We start from the raw sequence: 19653 nt of genomic DNA, 5'->3' as shown, positions 1-19653 counted from the left end.
TGCAACAACACGCTTCCTATAATTAGATAGTCTTCATTTTACTGTTTCTGATATTGAGAGCTTGACAAAATGCTCACAGAGGACAATCTGGTGGCATCTCCAACAGATGCAAAGGAAAAGCTACGTGAATGGTATGGGAGTTGTGTTGCAAGACGTATGAGGAGAGACTTGTTGACCTGAACATGTATACCCTGGAGGAAAGGAGAAACAGGGGTGATATGATACAGATGTTCAAATATTTGAAAGGTATTAATCCGCAAACGAATCTTTTCTGGAGATGGGAAGGTGGTAGAACGAGAGGACATGAAATGAGATTGAAGGTGGGCAGACTCAAGAAAAATGTCAGGAAGTATTTCTTCACGGAGAGTGTGGATGCTTGCAATGCCCTCCCATGGGAGTTGGTGAAGAGGAAAACGGTAACGGATTTCAAACATGCGTGGGATAAACATAAAGGAATCCTGCTCAGAAGGAAAGGGATCCCCAGAAGCTTAGCTGGTGGTGGGGAGGCAGGGCTGGTGGTTGGAGGAGGGGATAGGTGCTGGGCAGACTTATACGGTCTGTGCCAGAGCCGGTGGTGGGAGGCGGGGCTGGTGGTTGGGAGGCTGGGATAGTGCTGGCCAGACTGATATGGTCTGTGCCAGAGCCAGTGGTTGGGGGGGGCGGGATAGTGCTGGCCAGACTTATACTGTCTGTGCCCTGAAAAAGACAGTACAAATCAAGGTATGGTATACACAAAAAATGTCACATGTGAGTTATCTTGTTGGGCAGACTGGATGGACCGTGCAGGTCTTTTTCTGCCGTCATCTACTATGTTACTATGCAAATAGTATCCAGACAGACAATTTTGAGAACTCACCAAACAGAGGCTAAAAGGGGCCAGTGGATTGTGAAAACCATAGCTTCCCTCCCAGCGGTAGGGTTGTGTGGCATGGATACTGGGATGCTGGCTATGTTCTTGCAGGATTTTGACTGCCTCCACCCCTGGTTTTGGATGTTGAGCTGGATGGAACTTTTGGCTTTCTATTAAGAGTGAAATCCCCATCTAGATTGGGAAGAGAGGGGAAGACAGGGACAGAGAGAAGGAGCAATGGCCCACCCATAGCAGCACACATCATTAGTGTAGCTGGTGGGGATCCCCAGGCCCCACCTGCTGAACAGTTCTCTTGGAGTGCCCCTTCTAGGCAGTCCTCATCCTCGGAGCAGTTAGCAGCATGTTTCCAGCTCCCAACGCCGGTACTCTCCCTTTTCCCGCGCCATGCTCAGTTGGCACCCCTGTGCATGTGGGATTGCTGCTTGAATGAGCATGCGAGGGGTTGGGGGGCAATGCCCTGTGTCTGTGAAATGCATTACTGACTGTTGTGAGGATGAGACTGCTTGGGGAGGACTCCAGAGAGAATTCTTCATCTAGATCTATGCAGCCAAGGCATTTAATGTTACTGCTGCAGGTGTGAGGGCGGAGGGGGAGAAGCAGGCAGAGATGAAATGCGTGCGTTCTGCCCACCCAAAAATTAAGGTCTGGAAACGCTACTGGGAAGGATATCTATGCCCTTTAAACATCTGCATGACCTCCTGTGCCTTTAACTTTGGTACCTCCTAGAAGAGGAGGCTGGATTAGATGGGGGTCTGGAGAGGGATCTGGGTCACTGTGCTGCTTGATCAGGGTAGCAGCTTTCTGTACCTTTATTTCTGAAGAGGCTCTTTCTATGGCATACAATTTCAGCAAGTTTTTCCTGCTTGTTGTATCTGAGGTCTGAAGCTTGGAGCCAGATGAAACTCTGGGAATCAATAGCCACAGCAGAAGCTCTTTATGCTATATGGAACACAGTAAATGAATGATGGCAGATAAAGACCTGTACGGTCCATCCAGTCTACCCTACAAGATAAACTCATTTTACATGGTATGTGTTACTTTATACGTATACCAGAGTTTGATTTGTCCTTGCCTTTCTCAGGGAACAGACTGTAGAAGTCTGCCCAGTACTGTTCTTGTACTAAGTTCTGAAGTTGTCGAAGCCCCTTAAAATTTACACTGTTTAGATTGATTGGCCACTGTTGGAAACAGGATGCTGGGCTTGATGGACCTTTGGTCTTTCCCAGTATGGCAATACTTATGTACACTCCAGCCCATCCCTATCTATTCAGTCACGATCAGGACATAGACCGTAGAAGTCTGACTGGCTCTCGTTTTGTTTCCCCAATTACCAGCATCGGCACCCAATCTCCGCTAAGATTCCATGGAACTATTCCTTCTAAACTGGATGCCTTTGTGTTTATCCCACGCATGTTTGAATTCCATTACCGTTTTCATCTCCACCACCTCCCGTGGGAGGGCATTCCACATATCCACCACCCTCTCTGTGAAAAAATACTTCCTGACATTAGTCCTGAGACTGCCCCCCTCCACCTCAATTCATGTCCTACTGCCATCTCGTCTCCGAAAAAGTTCATTTGCGGATTAATACCTTTCAAATATTTGAATGTCTGTACCATGTCACCCCTGTTTCTCCTTTCCTCCATGCTCAGGTCAGCAAGTCTCTCCTCTTACGGTTAGCAACGCAAATCCCATACCATTTTTGTAGCTTTTCTTTACACCGCTTCCAGGCTTTTTACATCTTTAGCAAGATATGGCCTCCAAAACTGAATACTCCAAGTGGGGCCTCACCAACGACTTGTAGAGGGGCATCAACACCTCCTTTCTTCTGCTGGTTATGCCCCTCTCTATGCAGCCTAGCATCCTTCTGGCCACGGATGTCACCTTGTCGCATTGTTTCTTCACCTTTATATCCTCAGACAAAAACACCCCAAGGTCTCTCTCTCCTGAGTCGAGCTTACTAATCTCTCCCCTCCTAACCGATATCTCTCTTTTGGGTTTCTGCACCCCAAAGTGCATCACTCTATACTTTTTGGCATTACATTTTAACTATTAAAGAACTCTATCAGAAACCAAAGTGAAAATTTATATAATACTGAAAAAAAGAAAAAAATGAAGAAAATTGAAAAAAAGAATCATCTATATAATAATAGTTTGTTCTCAGTTTTTTTGGTGTACTTACAATGACTCAAAGGCTCGAGATGTATGCAAACACCTTGCTAGCATCATTGCACACCCTGCCTCCAACCTAATTGTAGCACCACATGAAACAAAATTTTCAAAGAAATTCTTAGAAAAAATATCCGCTACTTAGCTTGGGCGGTATAATGTTCTATCAATCTTCTTGGCATGCAGGTGCTGATGAAGGTTCTTGGTCAATGCAATACTTTTCCAATTCAAAGTCTGTGCATGTTAGTGCATGTCTAATCCAAAGCTTTGTTCAAACATTAAGTTCCCATATTAAATTTTAACTGCCAGACCCTCAACCATTCTTCTAACATGCGGAGGTCCCTTCTCATCGTTCTACTTGCTCCAGGGTATCCACTCTATTGGGCTATTTTCATGTCATCCGCAAAAAGGCACACATTTCCTTCCAACCCTTCAGCAATATCGTCCACAAATATATTAAGCAGAACAGGCCCCAGCACCGACCACCTGAGGAATTCCACTGCTCACCTTCCTTTCCTCTGAGCGAATGCCATTTACCACTACCCTCTGCCATTTGTCGGTCAAACCAGTTTCCTTAATCCAGTTCACCACTTTCGGTCCTAAGTTCAACCCTTTCATGTATTCACAAGTCTTCTGTGGGGGACTGTATCAAAGGCTTTGCTGAAGTCCAATTAGATTACATCTAGCGCACATTCCTCATCCAGTTCTTTGGTCACCCAGTCAAAGAAGCCAATAAGATTCGTTTGGCAGGATTTTCCTTGGTAAAGCCATGTTGCCTGGGTCCTGTAACCTGTCGGCTTCTAGATAGTTAACTATCCTTTCTTTCAGCAGTGACTCCATTATTTTTCCTACCACCGACGTGAGACTTACCGGTCTGTAGTTTCCCACTTCTTCCCTGTCTCCACTTTTGTGAAGAGGGACCACATCCGCTCGTCTCCAATCTCACAGAACCTCTTCATATCATGGGTCACTCGGAGCATGGGTTTTCCATACTTTCTCCCTTTGTGAGAAAAACTGTGAAACAGCTGCCCCGTAAAGTTTGCCTCTTTGTGGATGATAAACTCTAATAGGGGAGACACCCCAGAGGGTGTGGATAGCATAAGGAGGGATCTAGCAAAGCTTGGAGAGTCGAGAAATTGGCAACTAAGCTTCATTGTTAAAAAAAAAAAAAAGCAGGGTCATGCATTTGGGCTATAAAAATCCAAAGGAGTGGTATAGTATAGGGCAGTAGTTCCTAAACTGGGTCCTGGAGGCACCCCAGGCCGTCAATGAATATTCATGAGAGAGATTTGCATGCACTGACTCCACTGCTATCACTGGAAGCAGGATACTGGTCTAGATAGCAGCACACTACTATCTTGACAAAATGGTATGCCGAGGAGTTTTCCAGAGTCTCTCTCACATCCTTCTATTCTTCAGGGTGAACACCAAATAGAAACAGCTCAGAAGTGTTCCTAAAAGTTCAGTTGCAACTTTTTCGTGTTTTCCAGGAGGATTGTAAATGTTCTCTAACATTTCATCCACTTGTAGAGTGCCTTTTTAAGTGGATCGCTATATGTCCTTCTGGGCAGTTCTCCTGTCCAGAAAAGAATTTGATTTTGCTGCTTGATATATTGGTATTTCTGTCCTTTGATCCTATTTAAAGAGCTTTCTGGAAGAATCTCACTGGTGATGGGAGGCGGGGGCTAGTGCTGGGGCAGACTTCTACGGTCTGTGCCCTGAAAATGGCAGAAACAAATCAAGGTCAGGTATACACAAAAAGTAGCACATATGAGTTTATCTTGTTGGGCAGACTGGATGGACCATACAAGTCTTTCTCTGCCATCATCTACTATGTTACTATCCTGCTTGGAAGCTGGCAATGTATAACAAATAATACCACCAATATATAGTGTGAGCACTCTGGAGTGCTGGTGCGGGAAAAGGGGGATGGTTCTTTTAGCCGTCAGCATCCCCGGTCATTCAAGCCCAGCTAGGAGAGCAGTGCGCCCTCTAGGGCCAAACTACTGGAGTAAGCTTTAGTACTCTCCCTAGAAGCCAGTGCAGGGTCAGCTGGACTCCCAGGAGAGGGAGGGGGGATCTTGGAAATGAGGAACAGCTGGGGGAGCTTAGGGAGGAGGAGGATATGGTTTGTGATAAAGAGGAGGTGGGAAAAGAAGGGGAGGAGGAGTGTATGGAAGTGGCTGGTTTTGCTCTAACCCGGGCAGACAAGGTGAAAGCTTTTGTGGCCTCAGCATTGTCCCGGCTGTGGAGTTGGGGAAAGCTGGGAGTAAAGCAGTGGAGAAGAGACTGGGAGAGCACAACTTGCTACAGTACTGTCTGCTCACAAAAGGTAGTGCTGTTGAAAGTTTCTGATCAAGATTGTGCACTGGAAAACTCAGACTGTATTGTGTAAGAGATGATGTGGCATCACCTAATCACCAAAACTGTCTACTGATAAGATAGTGCTGCTGGAGGTTTGGTGGATTTGAAGCAGAAAAACTGCAATTGTTCAAGGGGAGAATGAGTCTGCAATATGTAAGATGGGAGGACGACCCATTAGGAGATAAAGTCCACTGATTGAAGGAGGTGTTATCTGGTGTTAAGAGAGCTGGAACAAGAACTTTGATTGTTTTCTAATGGCTGTGAATGTGCACGAGTTTCTTAAAATCTACAAGAAGGAGAGAGAGAGGAAAAGTGAGGTGTCTGGCTAGCAAAGCTCACGGAAGGCGATGGAAGCTAAGCAGGGACGACCTCGGCCCCATCTGGAAGGGTGACCAGGTTACAAAAGGAAACATACACCATACATGTATATTTTTTCTGTATAGATTTGCTATAGCTGACTATTGGGAAGGTATTATTGTGTATGGTATAACAAATAATACAGACATTCATTTGGCTAGCTGCTGAGTGAACAAGAATACGAAGACCGACAGACTGATTTATCACTTAAAATAGTGATGCATAAGTGGTCTTTACCTTTGTAAACAAAGATCAACAATTATATGATAAAGACAAACTTACTCCGAGTGGGCTAAGAGCCTAGGGACATGATGGTTCAAATCCTCCTAATGCTTCTTGTGATCTTGGACAAGTCACCCAAAATGTCCTCTGCCTCAGGTACAAATAAATTGTAGGCCCTACTGTTCTTTAATGTAACTCACCTCAAGCTACTACTGAAAAGCATGACCTGAAATCCAGTATCATCCTGGATCACCCAAGGTATCTCTGCAGGGATGCTTGTGAGAGGCATAGCAGCCATCAATATCTATGCTCCTGGTATCGTACACCACCAGGCACAACGCTGATGCTTGTTTGCCTTTTATTCAGAGCTCTACATCAATGTTCTTCACCTTCATCAGCAGAGGCCTTGTCTCAATTGTTTGTAATGATGCTTAACAGAAAATAATATTTTCTTAATGTTAATACATCCCCAGCATCTGGTGCAGCTTCAGAGCCTGAAGTCATGGTCACCGATGTCAAAGTAGCTAGACCGGACTTAACAGGAATAAAGGGCCTCTAGCTGTCAGCTCTTGACAAGCAGGAGCAGCTAAGGACATTGTGATTTGGCCCTACTATTTGGAGCCAAAAACTGGGAATAGTCTAGATTCAAAATTAAGTAATCATTTGGTTTATTTGGTGTAAAACATATCAGGAAGGGTCATTTCAATTACAAAAGACCCTACCTCAAACTTCAGTTAGAAATGGCCACACTGTTCTGTTTACTGGATTATTGTAGTGCCTTACCACCAGCAGTCCATTTTGTATGCAAAGAGGCTGAAGGACAGTCAATACTTCTTTCTGTGACACTGCTGGCGGTGTGCCAATGAGATCATATTCTCAACTGTCTACTCCTCCCTTTTCCCACCGGTCTCTCTCTCTCTCTCTCAAATCCTATCCCAGCTTTGTGCCAGCAGCACTAGTATCTCCCTCTCTGCCTCCTCTTTCAGACTCCCAGCAGGTTAATTTAATCATTTTCCAGATTCCTACCAGCAGAGGTGGCTGCTGCTGTTCTTCAACACGCATATTCTTCTCCTGGCCTGAATTGCAGCCACTGTTTCTCCAGGATCAAGTATCTTTCCCTACCCCGCGTCTGCTTCTGTCTGTTGCTACTGGACCTCTGCTCCCCACCATTAGATCATGGATGCAAGCTGAGCTGGCTCTGAGAAGGATGGTGCTGCTATGGCACCAAAAACACAGCTCTCTGTCCTACAGCTATGATTTGCTCATATCACAAGCTCTAAACCAACCACAGAAAAACATTTAAAAAAACCTGGAAGGGCAATGGGCCTTGCAATGACGATCACGGAAAAGCTATAGGTAACCTTGAGCATGGAAGTATGGATGGCTATGAGAAGAGGAAGCAGGGAGAGGGGCCTGCCCAATTGGCTGCTGGAAGTTAAGCAAGTACAGTTTAAATGGTTAATGCGGATATCTAAGGTGCCGGATTAGGTTGTCAATAAAATTCAATGGTATTGTCCAACTAGGGCGTTAAGATTTTAGTCAGTGAAACTTGTTTGTAATACCACCTGTATGCCTGATTCATGAAGTGTGTTGGAGAAATATGGCCTTTTCAACTTGGCACTTCTCATAGAGTTAATTGCTAGCATTTAAAAAAGAAACTATTTAAGAACTTTTTCCTGGGGTAGTGGAAAGGTAAGACATAAAAGGTGGATAATGAAGGAGCTGTTCTTTAAAAGGTAACTGGGATCAGCTGTTTCAGAGAAAGTCAGGGTAAGGTAAGAGTAGGGCTGTAAGGGAAGGGTAGATAGATTTTTGGTGGATTGGAAGATACTGTGTATTGTCGTATGTACTGTTCTATTTTATATATTATAATTTTATGGATTTTAACTTGTAAACAGCTTTGCATTACGTGGATAAAAAAGGAGCCAGTTTCTATAAAAGAAAAAGCATTTCTGAATCCATGGGACTTAGATAATCCATTCTCTAAACTACCAGTTAGCTGAAGTCATAGAACAAGCTGATCTTTACAATTACAGTTTTCTGGATGACTGTGTTATCTTAGATAAGTGACAATACAGTGTCAGACGGTCACTGCACCAAATCTTTCTTGGTGTTACCTATGAATTTCTGGTGGTGTGATCTTAAGGGACGCCTTTTTGGTTATCTTAGCTACTTTTGATATGGACGCACACATAGGCACCCGGTATAAGAGGCTTGGGGAGGCTTAGCAGGAAAGAGTTAGGTGGCGCCGTGAGTCTCCCTGTCCCCTCCCCTTGTTTATTAACTGCCCCGCGCCATCTTTAATTTACCTGTGTCCCAGCGTCGGCCCGCCGCGTCATTTCAAAGCCCGCCCTGCTGCCTGTCTCTATTCTTCCCTCCCTTCGCGACGTGTTCGTTCGGCAGAGTCCCGCCCTCGAGGAAATGATGTCAGAAGGCGGGACTCTGCCGAACGAATCACATTGCGAACGGAGGGAAGAAGAGAGACAGGCAGCAAGGCGGGCTTTGAAATGATGCGCCGGGCCGACGCTGGGACGCAGGTAAATTAAAGATGGCACGGGGCAGATAGTAAACGAGGGGAGGGGAAGGGGAGAAGAGAATCGTGCTGGCGCAGGGTATGCATGGAGGGCAGGGGAGAGGAGGGTTGTTGGAATGGGTGGATAGAGGGGATGGCAGGGGAAAGAGGAGGGTTGCTGGAATGGGTGGATAGAGGGGATGGCAGGGGGAAAGAGGAGGGTTGCTGGAATGGGTGGATAGAGGGGATGGCAGGGGAAGAGGAGGGGTTGCTCGACATGGGTGGAGGGGAGGTCGGGGAGAGGAGATTTGCTGGACATGGGTGGGTGGCTAGAGAGGAGAGGAGGGTTGCTGGACATGGGTGGATGGAGGGGAGGGCAGGGAAGAGAGAGGAGGGCTGCTGGACATGGGTGGCTAGAGGGGAGAAGAGGGTTGCTGGACATGGATGGCGAGACGGGAAGGAGATGCACATGAATGAAGGGGAGAAATTCTGGACATGCATGGAGGGGAGGGAAGACAGAGGAAGGAGATGAGATGAGGGAAAAGGGGGAAAACCTGCACATCGATGGAGAAAATAGGCAGAAGCTGGATCCACTGGACAGTCAGTCTGCAGAGGACCCAGCTTTTACTTACGGATGTAAGGCAAGAAATGAAGAAGAAAGGCAGAAAGTAAAGAAATAAATGGAAAGGAAGCCCTGGAACCGGAGTTAAGAGGACAGATAGCAGCAGAATCGGATACTTGGCCAGCATGATCAAAAAAAACAAAGTCACCAGACAACAAAGGTAGAAAAGATTATTTTATTTTCATTATAGTGTTTGGAATATGTCCACTTTGAAATCAGGTGCTCAACATTAAAAGTTTATATTTATTTACTTATTTATGGCATTTTATCCCACATTAAACATGAATTAGGGTGTTTTGTGGCTCAACATGAGAATTGTGATATTATGATCCCTTGTTTCATATTGTTGACGGTCTGCATTTTCCGTATGGGTGGTATATTGGTGTATTAGGTTCTGCCCAGTGTAATATTTATGGTACAGTAAGGTTCTGAGTGTGTTTTTGCACAAAGTTGTGCATAGTGTTTTGCAGTTGAGCGATTGTGGTTAGTATATGCTTTGAGCAACCACTTTATTCTTTGACATATGATACATAGCTAATATCAATTTAATAAAAGGTATTAATTGTGACTTTTATTTTTATTTATTTTTTCTGTGTATTATCAGACAATTATGGATTTAAGCTCCACCCCTGGCCCCACCCATAACCCCGCCCCCTTTAGCCTCCCCAAACAGTTGGGCCACCGACCGCCTATGGACGCACACCTATCTTCTTGTCCAGACTGGAAGGACTAGAAATAGGGCTTAAGGTGCTTAAACGGTTCTCCTATCTGATAGGGAGCAACAAGGGATAATAAGTAAAATCACCTGCATCAGGTTTGCAACAGAGAGAGGAATGTTACAGGAATCTGTGTGTGAGAGTGTGTGTGTGTGACCCCCGTGCCAGCCTGAGTGTGTGTGTGAGAAAGAGAGTGTGTGAGAGACTGGTAGCGCTATAAAAGTGATTTATAGTAGTAGAGTGTATGAATCCCTGTGAGACAGGGAGAGAGACCGAGTGGAAACCTATTACCTTCCCCTCCCCCCTGCCAGCTTGAGTGTGTGTGTGTGTGTGAGAGAGACAGAGTGTATGAATCCCTGTGAGACAGGTAGAGAGAAGGTAAAATTATGTATAATCATACCTGATAATTTTCTTTCCATTAATCATAGCTGATCAATCCATAGACTGGTGGGTTGTGTCCATCTACCAGCAGGTGGAGATAGAGAGCAACTTTTGCCTCCCTATATGTGGTCATGTGCTGCCGGAAACTCCTCAGTATGTCGATATCAAAGCTCCATCCGCAGGACTCAGCACTTAGAGAATTACACCCACGAAGGGACACTCTGCCCAGCTCACCACCGCCGAAACGGGGGAGGGGAAATAACCCAGCTCATCCCCACACAAGTGGGGGAGGGGAATCCGTCCAGCTCATCCCCGCGGAGCGGGGGAGGGACACCACACCCGCCGATGCGGGGGGGATCTGGCTTATCCTGCAACCGCAACCGCGGGAGGAGCTGACTGACCCTAACACCGCCGAAGCGGGAAGGGTACAAAGCTGCCCTACAGCCGCACGAAGCGGGAGGGAGTGCCGGCAGAATTTATGTCTCAATCCAGCCCCGTAAAACGGGGGGGGGGGAGAGGAATGCAGCAGCTCACTGTAACACAAACTCGTCTCAACTCTTGAAGAATCCAAGTGAAAAAACTTGAACACGAAGTCTTTCTGAAGTAACTGAAGACTAAACTTGCACCTGAAATGCAATCAGAATAAAAACAGTACAGATATCTGGGAGGGGCTATGGATTGATCAGCTATGATTAATGGAAAGAAAATTATCAGGTATGATTATACATAATTTTACCTTCCATATCATCAAGCTGATCAATCCATAGACTGGTGGGATGTACCGAAGCAGTACTCACCCAGGGCGTGGACATTGAAATCCCTGACCTCAACACTGAAGCTCCAAACCGGGCCTCCGCCCGTGCAGCCACCGTCAAACGGTAATGCTTGGAGAAAGTATGAGCCGAAGCCCAAGTTGCCGCCTTGCATATCTCTTCCAAGGAGACGGATCCGACCTCTGCCATCGAGGGCCGCCTGAGCTCTCGCGGAGTGAGCCTTCAGCTGGCTAGGCGCACCTTCCCTGCGCCACATAAGCCGCTGCAATGGCTTCCTTGACCCATCTTGCCACTGTAGGCTTAGCAGCCTGCAGACCCTTACGAGGACCTGCAAACAGGACAAACAGATGATCCGATTTCCGGAAATCATTGGTCACTTCCAAGTATCTGATGATGACTCGCCTCACATCCAGATATTTAAGAGCAGAGTACTCCTCTGGGTAGTCCTCCCTACGAAAGGAAGGGAGACAGAGCTGCTGATTCACATGGAAGCGAGAAACAATCTTGGGCAGGAAGGAAGGCACTGTGCGAATAGTCACTCCTGCCTCAGTGAACTGCAGAAAAGGCTCTCGACATGAGAGCGCCTGGAGCTCAGAAACTCTTCTGGCTGAAGTGATAGCCACCAAAAAGACTGCTTTCAACGTCAGGTCTTTCAGAGATGCCCTTGACAAGGGTTCAAAAGGCGGCTTCTGCAAATGCTCTTAGCACCAGGTTGAGATTCCACGCAGGCACCACTGAGTGCAGAGGAGGGCGCAGGTGATTAACTCCCTTGAGAAAGCGCACCACATCTGGCTGCGAAGCCAGGGAAGCACCCTTCAGGCGGCCCCTGAAGCAAGCCAGAGCCGCTACCCTGGACGTTTAAGGGAACTGAGCGACAGGCCTTTCTCCAGACCTTCTTGCAGGAACGCCAACACTGAAGAAATTGGAGCAGTGAAGGGAGAAAAGTGAGCCTGCTTCACACCACGCTGCAAAGATACGCCAAACCCTGGCGTAAGCAGTAGAAGTAGAGCGCTTCCTCGCTCTTAGCATAGTGGCGATGACCTTGTCTGAGAAGCCCTTCGTCCTCAGACGCTGCCGCTCAATAGCCATGCCGTAAGACCAAAGGGAGAGGGATCCTCCATCACCACGGGACCCTGATGTAACAGGCCCTGCTCCACTGACAGCCGCAGAGGAATGTCGACTGAGAGCCTGATCAAGTCCGCATACCAGGGACGTCTGGGCCAATCCGGACCCACCAGATTACCCCTGCCGGGATGCTTGCCACCCGGTCTAGCACCCTGCCCAACATGGGCCAGGGCGGGAACACATAGAGGAGCTCTTGTGTCGGCCACTGTTGGAGAAGAGCATCTACTCCCAGGGATCGAGGGTCCCGTCCTCTGCTGAAAAAACGCGGCACTTGGCAATTGGCCGATGACGCCATCAGATCTAGGCTCGGCTGGCCCCAGCGCTTCGTGATGTCCAAGAACGCCTGAGCAGATAGCAGCCGCTCTCCGGGCTCCAAATTATGGCGACTGAGAAAGTCCGCCTTGACCTTCAAGACTCCGGCAATGGGGGCCGCTGAAAGCTGCTCCAGGTTCGCTTCCGCCCACTGGCATAGATTCATAGCCTCCCTGGCTAGAGGGGCGCTCTTGGTACCTCCCTGGCGGTTGATATAGGCCACAGCCGTGGCATTGTCCGACAGGACCCGTACAGGCTTCAACACCAGTACCGGGATGAACTCCAATAACACCAACCGAATGGCTCTGAGTTCCAGGAGGTTGATAGACCACTTGCCTCTGCAGGAGACCAGAGCCCCTGCGCTGTCCTCCCAAGCAGTGGGCTCCCCAGCCATCAAAGAGGCGTCTGTCGTGACGACAATCCACTCCCGGGGTCACCAGAGGCATTCCTGCAGACACTTGTCTGTCTGCGTCCACCACTCAGCGCCTTGCGCACTGCTGGGTCCAAGGGAAGGCGCACAGCATAATCCTCTGACATCGGAGTCCAGCGCAGCAGCAGAGATAGCTGTAGTGGTCTCATATGAGCCCTGCCCAGGGCACTACTTCCATCGTGGCCGTCATAGAGCCAACAGCTGCACGTTAGCCCCAAGCCCGAATAGGAGAGGCTACTATGAACTAGTCCACCTGAGCCTGAAGCTTGACAATCCGATTGTCTGGCAGGAACACTCTGCCCACTTGGGTGTCGAATCGAACTCCCAGATACTCCAGGGACTGAGTCGGAGCGCAGCTGGCTCTTCTTCCAGTTGATGATCCATCCCAGGGAGCCCAAAAGAGCAACTACCCTGTCCATAGCTTTGCCGCACTCTTCATAAAGAGGGGGCTCGGATCAACCAGGTCGTCCAGATAAGGATGGACTTGTACTCCTTCCTTTAGCAGGAAGGCCGCTATTACCCCCATTACTTTGGAAAAGGTCCGCGGAGCAGTAGCCAACCCAAAAGGGAGGGCTCTGAACTGGAAGTGTCGTCTCAGGACTGTAAAAACGCAGAAAGCGTTGGAGAGAGGCCAGATGGGAATATGCAGGTACGCTTCCTTGATGTCCAAGGAAGCCAAGACCTGTCCCTGCCTTCACTGCCGCTATAAACAGAGCGAGAGTCTCCATGCGAAAGTGCCGTACTTTCAAGGCCCGATTGACCCCTTTGAGGTCGAGGATAGGCCGGACAGAACTCCTTTCTTTGGGACCACAAAGTAAATGGAGTAACGTCCCTTGCCAATCTGATTTTTTGGCACCGTAACGACCGCACCCAGGCGGATCAGCTGTCCAAGGTCTGCTGCACTGCCAGCTTGACCGGAGACTTGCAGGGAGAGAGTACAAACCCGTCTCTTAAGGGTCGGCAGAACTGTAGCTTGTAGCCGTCTCTGATGACTTCCAGCACCCAAGCGTGTGAAGTTACTGTGGTCCGCTCACCCAGAAACGAGGACAGCCGTCCTCCAATCTGCACTGGGGCGTGGACCAAGGCCCCGTCACTGGGTACGAGACCCTGGGGGAGGACCGGAGGGAGCACCTCCGGGACGGCGGTCTCTGCGAAAAGAATGCTGCTTGGGGAGAAATTCCTCTTGAAGGAAGAAGGGGCAGAGGAGCCCGACTTGCCCGGGCGGTACCGACGGGCTTCCTGCAACCGTCCTCTGGAGGTACCGGGACGAGTACTAGCCCGAGCCCTGACCTCTGGTAATCTCTTGCCCTTAGACGTGCCGAGATCGGTCACGATTTTGTCCAGCTCGACCCCAAAGAGCAGCTTGCCTTTAAAAGGCAATCTAGCCAGGCGGGATTTAGAGGCCGTGGGTCAGCAGACCAATGTTTCAGGCCATAGCCACCGCCGCGCAGAGACTGTCTGAGCCATGCCTTTAGCTGAGGCCCTCAAGACATCATACAGCAAGTCTGCCAAATAGGCTATGCCCGATTTCAGGGCCGGCCAATCAGCCCTCGAGGAATGATCCGAGGGGGAAGCCCGCTGCAACCATAGTCAGGCACGCCCTGGCCACATAGAGCCGCAAACTGAGGCCTGCAAACGTAAAGCAGCTGCCTCAAAGGACGACCTTAAGGCCGCCTCCAATCTTCTGTCTTGGGCGTCCTTTAGGGCCGTGCCACCTTCCACCGGCAAAGCCGTTTCTTAGACACCGCAGTGATTAAAGAATCCACGGTAGGCCACAGATAGGCCTCACGTTCACTCACAAGCAAAGGATAGAGGCGGGACATAGCCCTAGCCACTTAAGGCTCGCTTCCGGGACATCCCATGGAGCCGAAATTAAGGTGTGTATGGCATCATGCACGTGGAAGGTTCTAGGCGGGCGCTTCGTCCCCAGCATAATGGCAGAGCCAACAGGGCTGAGGGAGAGACGTCCTCCGGAGAGGAAATCTTCAAAGTGTCCATGGCCTGTAACAACAGGTTGGGCAAATCCTCTGGGCTAAAAAGCCGCGCTGCAGAGGGGTCATCCGCTCCATCCGAGCGGGGATCCATCTCCTCCAATGAATCCGCAAAGGGACCGTTGGGAGACCTCAGACACGCTGCCCTCATCTACATCGGAGGAGACAAAGTCCTCCAAGGCCTGAGAATCAACCCGAGGACGTTTACCTCTGGGAACCTCAACCTCTTACCAGACGAGGTAGCAGGGGCAGCGTTGTGCATGAGAAAGCCTGATGCAGCAGCAAAACAAACTCTGGCGGGGAGAACCCCCCAGACTGTGCACTTCCGCAGCCTGGGCAACAGCCCTAGACGCACCCTCAACCGGCGCTCGCAAGAGCGGGGGAGAAACATGCTGCGCATCACAAAATGGCGTCCGGCGCGACACTCCGCGAAGGAGCCGCGCGGGAAGAGCGGCGCTCACTTTAGCCGCTTTGTGCCCTCGCCCAATTAAGGGCGTTCATGGCATTAATGTCTCCAACCTCAAGGGCGGCCGCCGAAGAGCCGTCCGAGCCGCGTGGCCGGCCAACATGGCGGAGGCGAGGAGCGGGGGATGGGCGTTTATGGCGGGAAAAACCGCCACGCCGGAGGAAGGACCGGGACATTCATCGTCACGAAACTGTCACCCAACAAGGGCGAATCAGGCTGTAAGACCCCCGCATCCCCTCTAGAAGCGCTCCAGCGAACCGGGGAGCGATCCTTTGCGCCCTCGCCCTCCGACGCCATATGCCACGAGGAGAAGAATCGGGGAACCCCCTGCCCGCTATAAAAAGGTAAAAATTACTTTTTGCCGCTCCGAGCTGTAACGAACTGGTGTCCCAGTGAGTAGCTGCAATGAACGTTTAAATAAACGTCGAAATAAACGCCTTTAAGGACGTTTAAAAATTTTTTTTTTTTTTTTTAACGGAGCCAGCGGGAGGGGGGAGAAAAGGAGGGACTGGCACCACCAGGTTTGCACTTGCTCAAAAGAGCCCTCAACCCCAGTGCCTCAACAAAACCTAAGGATTAGGCTTGGAGGCCTAGCCAGAGCTGCTGCTGTGTGTGACCACCACCTGCTGAGATAGAGAACATACTGGGGAGTTTCCGGCAGCACATGACCCACATATAGGGAGCAAAAGTTTGCTCTCTATCTCCACCTGCTGGTAGATGGACACAACCCACCAGTCTATGGATTGATCAGCTTGATGATATGGAAGGAGTGGAGTACATAGAGTCCATTTGGCGCAAGAGTCGGGACATCAGCCGTGAGTTGTGTGTGAGAGTACCGCGCTCGCCTGCTTCCCACCACCGTGCTGATTACGATGCAGTTGTACTAGCACTGGACTGTTGACGTCAACGGGCATTTTTTTTCCGCTAGTTGCTGCCTCGTGGCCATTCTGATTTTCACGCGGTGCTGGGCGAGCAAGTTAAGACTATGCCAGGGATTCATGGAAAGACATTATTACCAGTGGCGATCCTAGCCTGCATGTCACCCGGGGCGGATCGCCGATGCGCCCCCCCCCCCCCCCCCCCGGCGAAATGACACCCCCCCCCGTGTGCACGCCGCTGGGAGGGGGGGGGGGTGCCGCGGCGCACGCCTGTCAGCTGAGTTCGCTAAGTTCGCTGCAGCTCCCTCTGCCCCGGCCGGAACAGGAAGTAACCTGTTCCGGGGCAGAGGGAGCTGCAGCGAAGTTAGCGAACTAAGCTGACAGGCGTGCGCCGCGGCACCCCCCAGCGGCATGCACCCGGGGCGGACCGCCCCCACCTTGGTACGCCACTGATTATTACTGCCCTGAGCACAGTGACAGGGAGCCCGAGAGAGACATTATCACTGCACAGGGACAGGGAGCCTTGGTAGAGTCATTATCACTTCCTCAAGCATAGAGACAGGTAAGCCTTGGAGAGACATCTGTGCCCCAAGCACAGAGACAGTGAGCCTGGCAGAGACATCTTCAACACAGAGATAGGAAGCCTGTGAGAGACATTATTATTATTATTGCCCTGAGCACGATGATAAAAAGACATGTGTGCAGTAACTACTCTTTGTGATCTAAGGGCTCTTTTCATTTCTCCTCTTCCCTGCCATCTGTCTCCCGTGATTCTCTCCTGTACTGTTCAACCATCCCATCCATGTCCATCAATTCTCCTCTGCCCTGCCCTCCCCTCGATTCTCTTCTCCTAACATCATCTCGCCTCCAGCGTTCCCTTCCCCCTCATTGTTCCGCCCTCTGTCATTATGTTTTGATGCGAGGGCGGGGCAATGAGTGGGAATAGATGTTACGAACCCAGCCATCCAGACATAGAATGTTGGAGCTGCAAATTATTATATAGGATAAGTATCATAGTAAAGTAAAATATGTATTTCAATCATCAAAATAATATGTTACTCACTTGTTCAATTAAAATGAATCAGTCATATTGTTCCCCTGGTTCTGCAAAGAAACCAGGAGATCATCAATTTTTTCCATGCTCTGATCAGTGGTGATAGATGAATTCTCAGACAACTGCTGGGATAATAATGTCGTCACTGAAGATCCCTCACTCTGGTTCTGCCCTGCTTGCCTTAATGCCATTAACTCCTCTGGCACTGTGGTTGAAGTTAAAAGCTGGCCACAGTCTGGAAAGCAGAATAAGCAAAAGTTCTTATTTACCTTTGAATTTACAACTTGTATTATAACTTCAAAACAGATTCACTTTCTATGAAGAATGCCTCATGAAGGAAAAATTAAGTCTTACCTGATAATTTTCTTTCCTTTAGTCCTACTGGACCAGTCCAGAATAAGTGGGTGTTGTATGTTGACCAGTGGATGGAGACAGAGAAAAAGTAGTTCCATGTGCTTTTCCCCTTAAAGGGGACTGTGCAGCCATAGAAGTCTCAGTATTACAAGTATCAAAGCAATGGTGCTCAAGTCCAAAATGTTATTTCATAATGAATAGGAGGCCAAACGCTACACTCAGTCAACACATCCATCAACCAAGTAGGCAGAGACTCTCCACTGAGAAACGATGCCATCCACAGAATAGACCAAAAAGAAACAACAAAAAGAAATTCAATTACCAAAAGGGAGGGTTTTCTGGACTGGTCTGGTAGGACTACAGGAAAGAAAATGATCAGGTAAGATATCATTTTTCTTTCCTTATCATTTATACCAGACCAGTCCAGAACAAGTGGGATGTAGCAAAGCAATCCTCAATATGGTGGGAGTAAAAGATAAGGTCCAACATTCGGGAGTACAAAGACCAAAAGAGGTGATGCAGCAGTCAACATGTTGAAGCCAATATGGACCTGAGAAGGCTTCCAGAGTCTCTCTCTCAAAAGGAAGTATTAACCCCTGAGGAAGAAAAGCTGAAATAAGTAGCAAAACAGACAAGCTGGATTTTATGTAAGAATGAGAACTAAAAAATCATCAATGAAATAATTTTCTGATCCAGCTGCAGTACATGATCCTTCATCATAATACCATAAACAAAGAAGGAAACAAGGAAGCAAGTACCAGAGTTCACCTACTAGGAAAGAATTAACTATAGACACTGAAATTTACCAATAGCCTACTATAGCAGGTGTCATTGTACACAATATGCTGATATTTTCTACCCAGCATGTAGTGGTAGCGGTGGCCAAAAAAGCTAGGAATTATTAAGAAAGGGATGGTAAATAAGACCAAGAATATTATAATCCCTCTGTACTGCTCCATGGTACAACTTCACCTTGAGTTCTGTGTTCAGTTCTGGTTGTCGTATCTCGAGTTTAGAGCTCTTCAGCGAAAAGAGAATGCTGAGGGGGAATATGCCATGCCTATAAAATCCTGAGTAGTGTAGCATGGGTAAAGTGGAACAAGAAAGCAAAAGAACTAGGTGGTGCTGATGGGCCTGACAGCAGGCTGGAATGTTATAGTATGTTACAACATGTCTTATAGCCCCGCCAAACACCCACTCAGTTCGAGGCAGATTACAAAGTACAAAGAAACCAGACCTAGTATATCTGGGAATAACATAACAAATCAAGTTATCCTAACATAAATATTTCCTACCAATGCAATAAGTCTAAAATCCTCTTCAAGGGAATAAAGTTTTCAGATTTTTCCTATATCAAATAATGATGGCAACACCGTAAATTCAAAGGTAAAGAGTTCCATATAGAAGCCATATGATTAAGTGATAATGAAAAGTGTTTAACTGATTTTAGGCCATTAGAAGTTGGAAATTGCAATCAGAACTGATTACATGTATTAAAATTTGTGTAAGAGGGTCAATAAGTTTGCCGTATAGGAAGGAGCTTTACCAAATAAAATCACTATGCATACCTTAAAATAAAAACATAAATAGTATTTTCTTACTGAGGCAAACCGTTGTAGATTAAAAATCAACCTGCCATATTCTGCATGCCTGAATGCAAGTCAATTAATTTGAGGAACAACCAATAAGAACCAAATTGTAGTAATTGAATCTGGCTAGAACAAGCGACTGGACAAGTAATCTAAATGTCTCAACTGTATTTTTTTTTTTTTAGTGGCCCTAAGCTTTCTAGAAATATAGATGATCTTCAAAATGGTTGATACATATTGTTGTAATGTTTAGACATTGTCAAGTTCAACTCCCAGTATTTTTGACTATAAGTTTAAAGAAAGCTCATGGCACATATCGCTCATCATTGCTTGAACCTATCCAGAAAAATTTAGTTTTCTGTTTAGTTTCAAGCAATGGAAAAGATCCATGAGTCAATAGCTGACATACATAACTGTATGCGAGACAAAATTTCAGCCCAGAAAAAAAGAACACAGTAGGAAGATGG

The 19653-nt window shown here is 47.9% G+C and overlaps 1 protein-coding gene across 4 annotated transcripts in view; it reads right to left on the bottom strand.

Moving 5' to 3' along the window:
• NFAT5 (nuclear factor of activated T cells 5) overlaps positions 1 to 19653 on the bottom strand; it is a 276432-nt gene that overhangs the window by 6189 nt on the left and 250590 nt on the right. For all 4 annotated transcript variants that reach the window (XM_030204661.1, XM_030204662.1, XM_030204663.1 and 1 more), the window contains one exon: positions 17253 to 17478. In XM_030204661.1, coding sequence (XP_030060521.1) covers positions 17261 to 17478 — 218 coding nt within the window. In that variant the 3' untranslated portion in view covers positions 17253 to 17260. The remainder of the gene's footprint in view (positions 1 to 17252; positions 17479 to 19653) is intronic.

The sequence above is a fragment of the Microcaecilia unicolor genome, chromosome 5 (assembly GCF_901765095.1).
Source record: "Microcaecilia unicolor chromosome 5, aMicUni1.1, whole genome shotgun sequence".
NCBI lineage: Eukaryota > Metazoa > Chordata > Amphibia > Gymnophiona > Siphonopidae > Microcaecilia > Microcaecilia unicolor.
The sequence above is the reverse complement of the archived record's forward strand: the minus strand, read 5'-3'. Positions and strand labels throughout refer to the sequence as shown.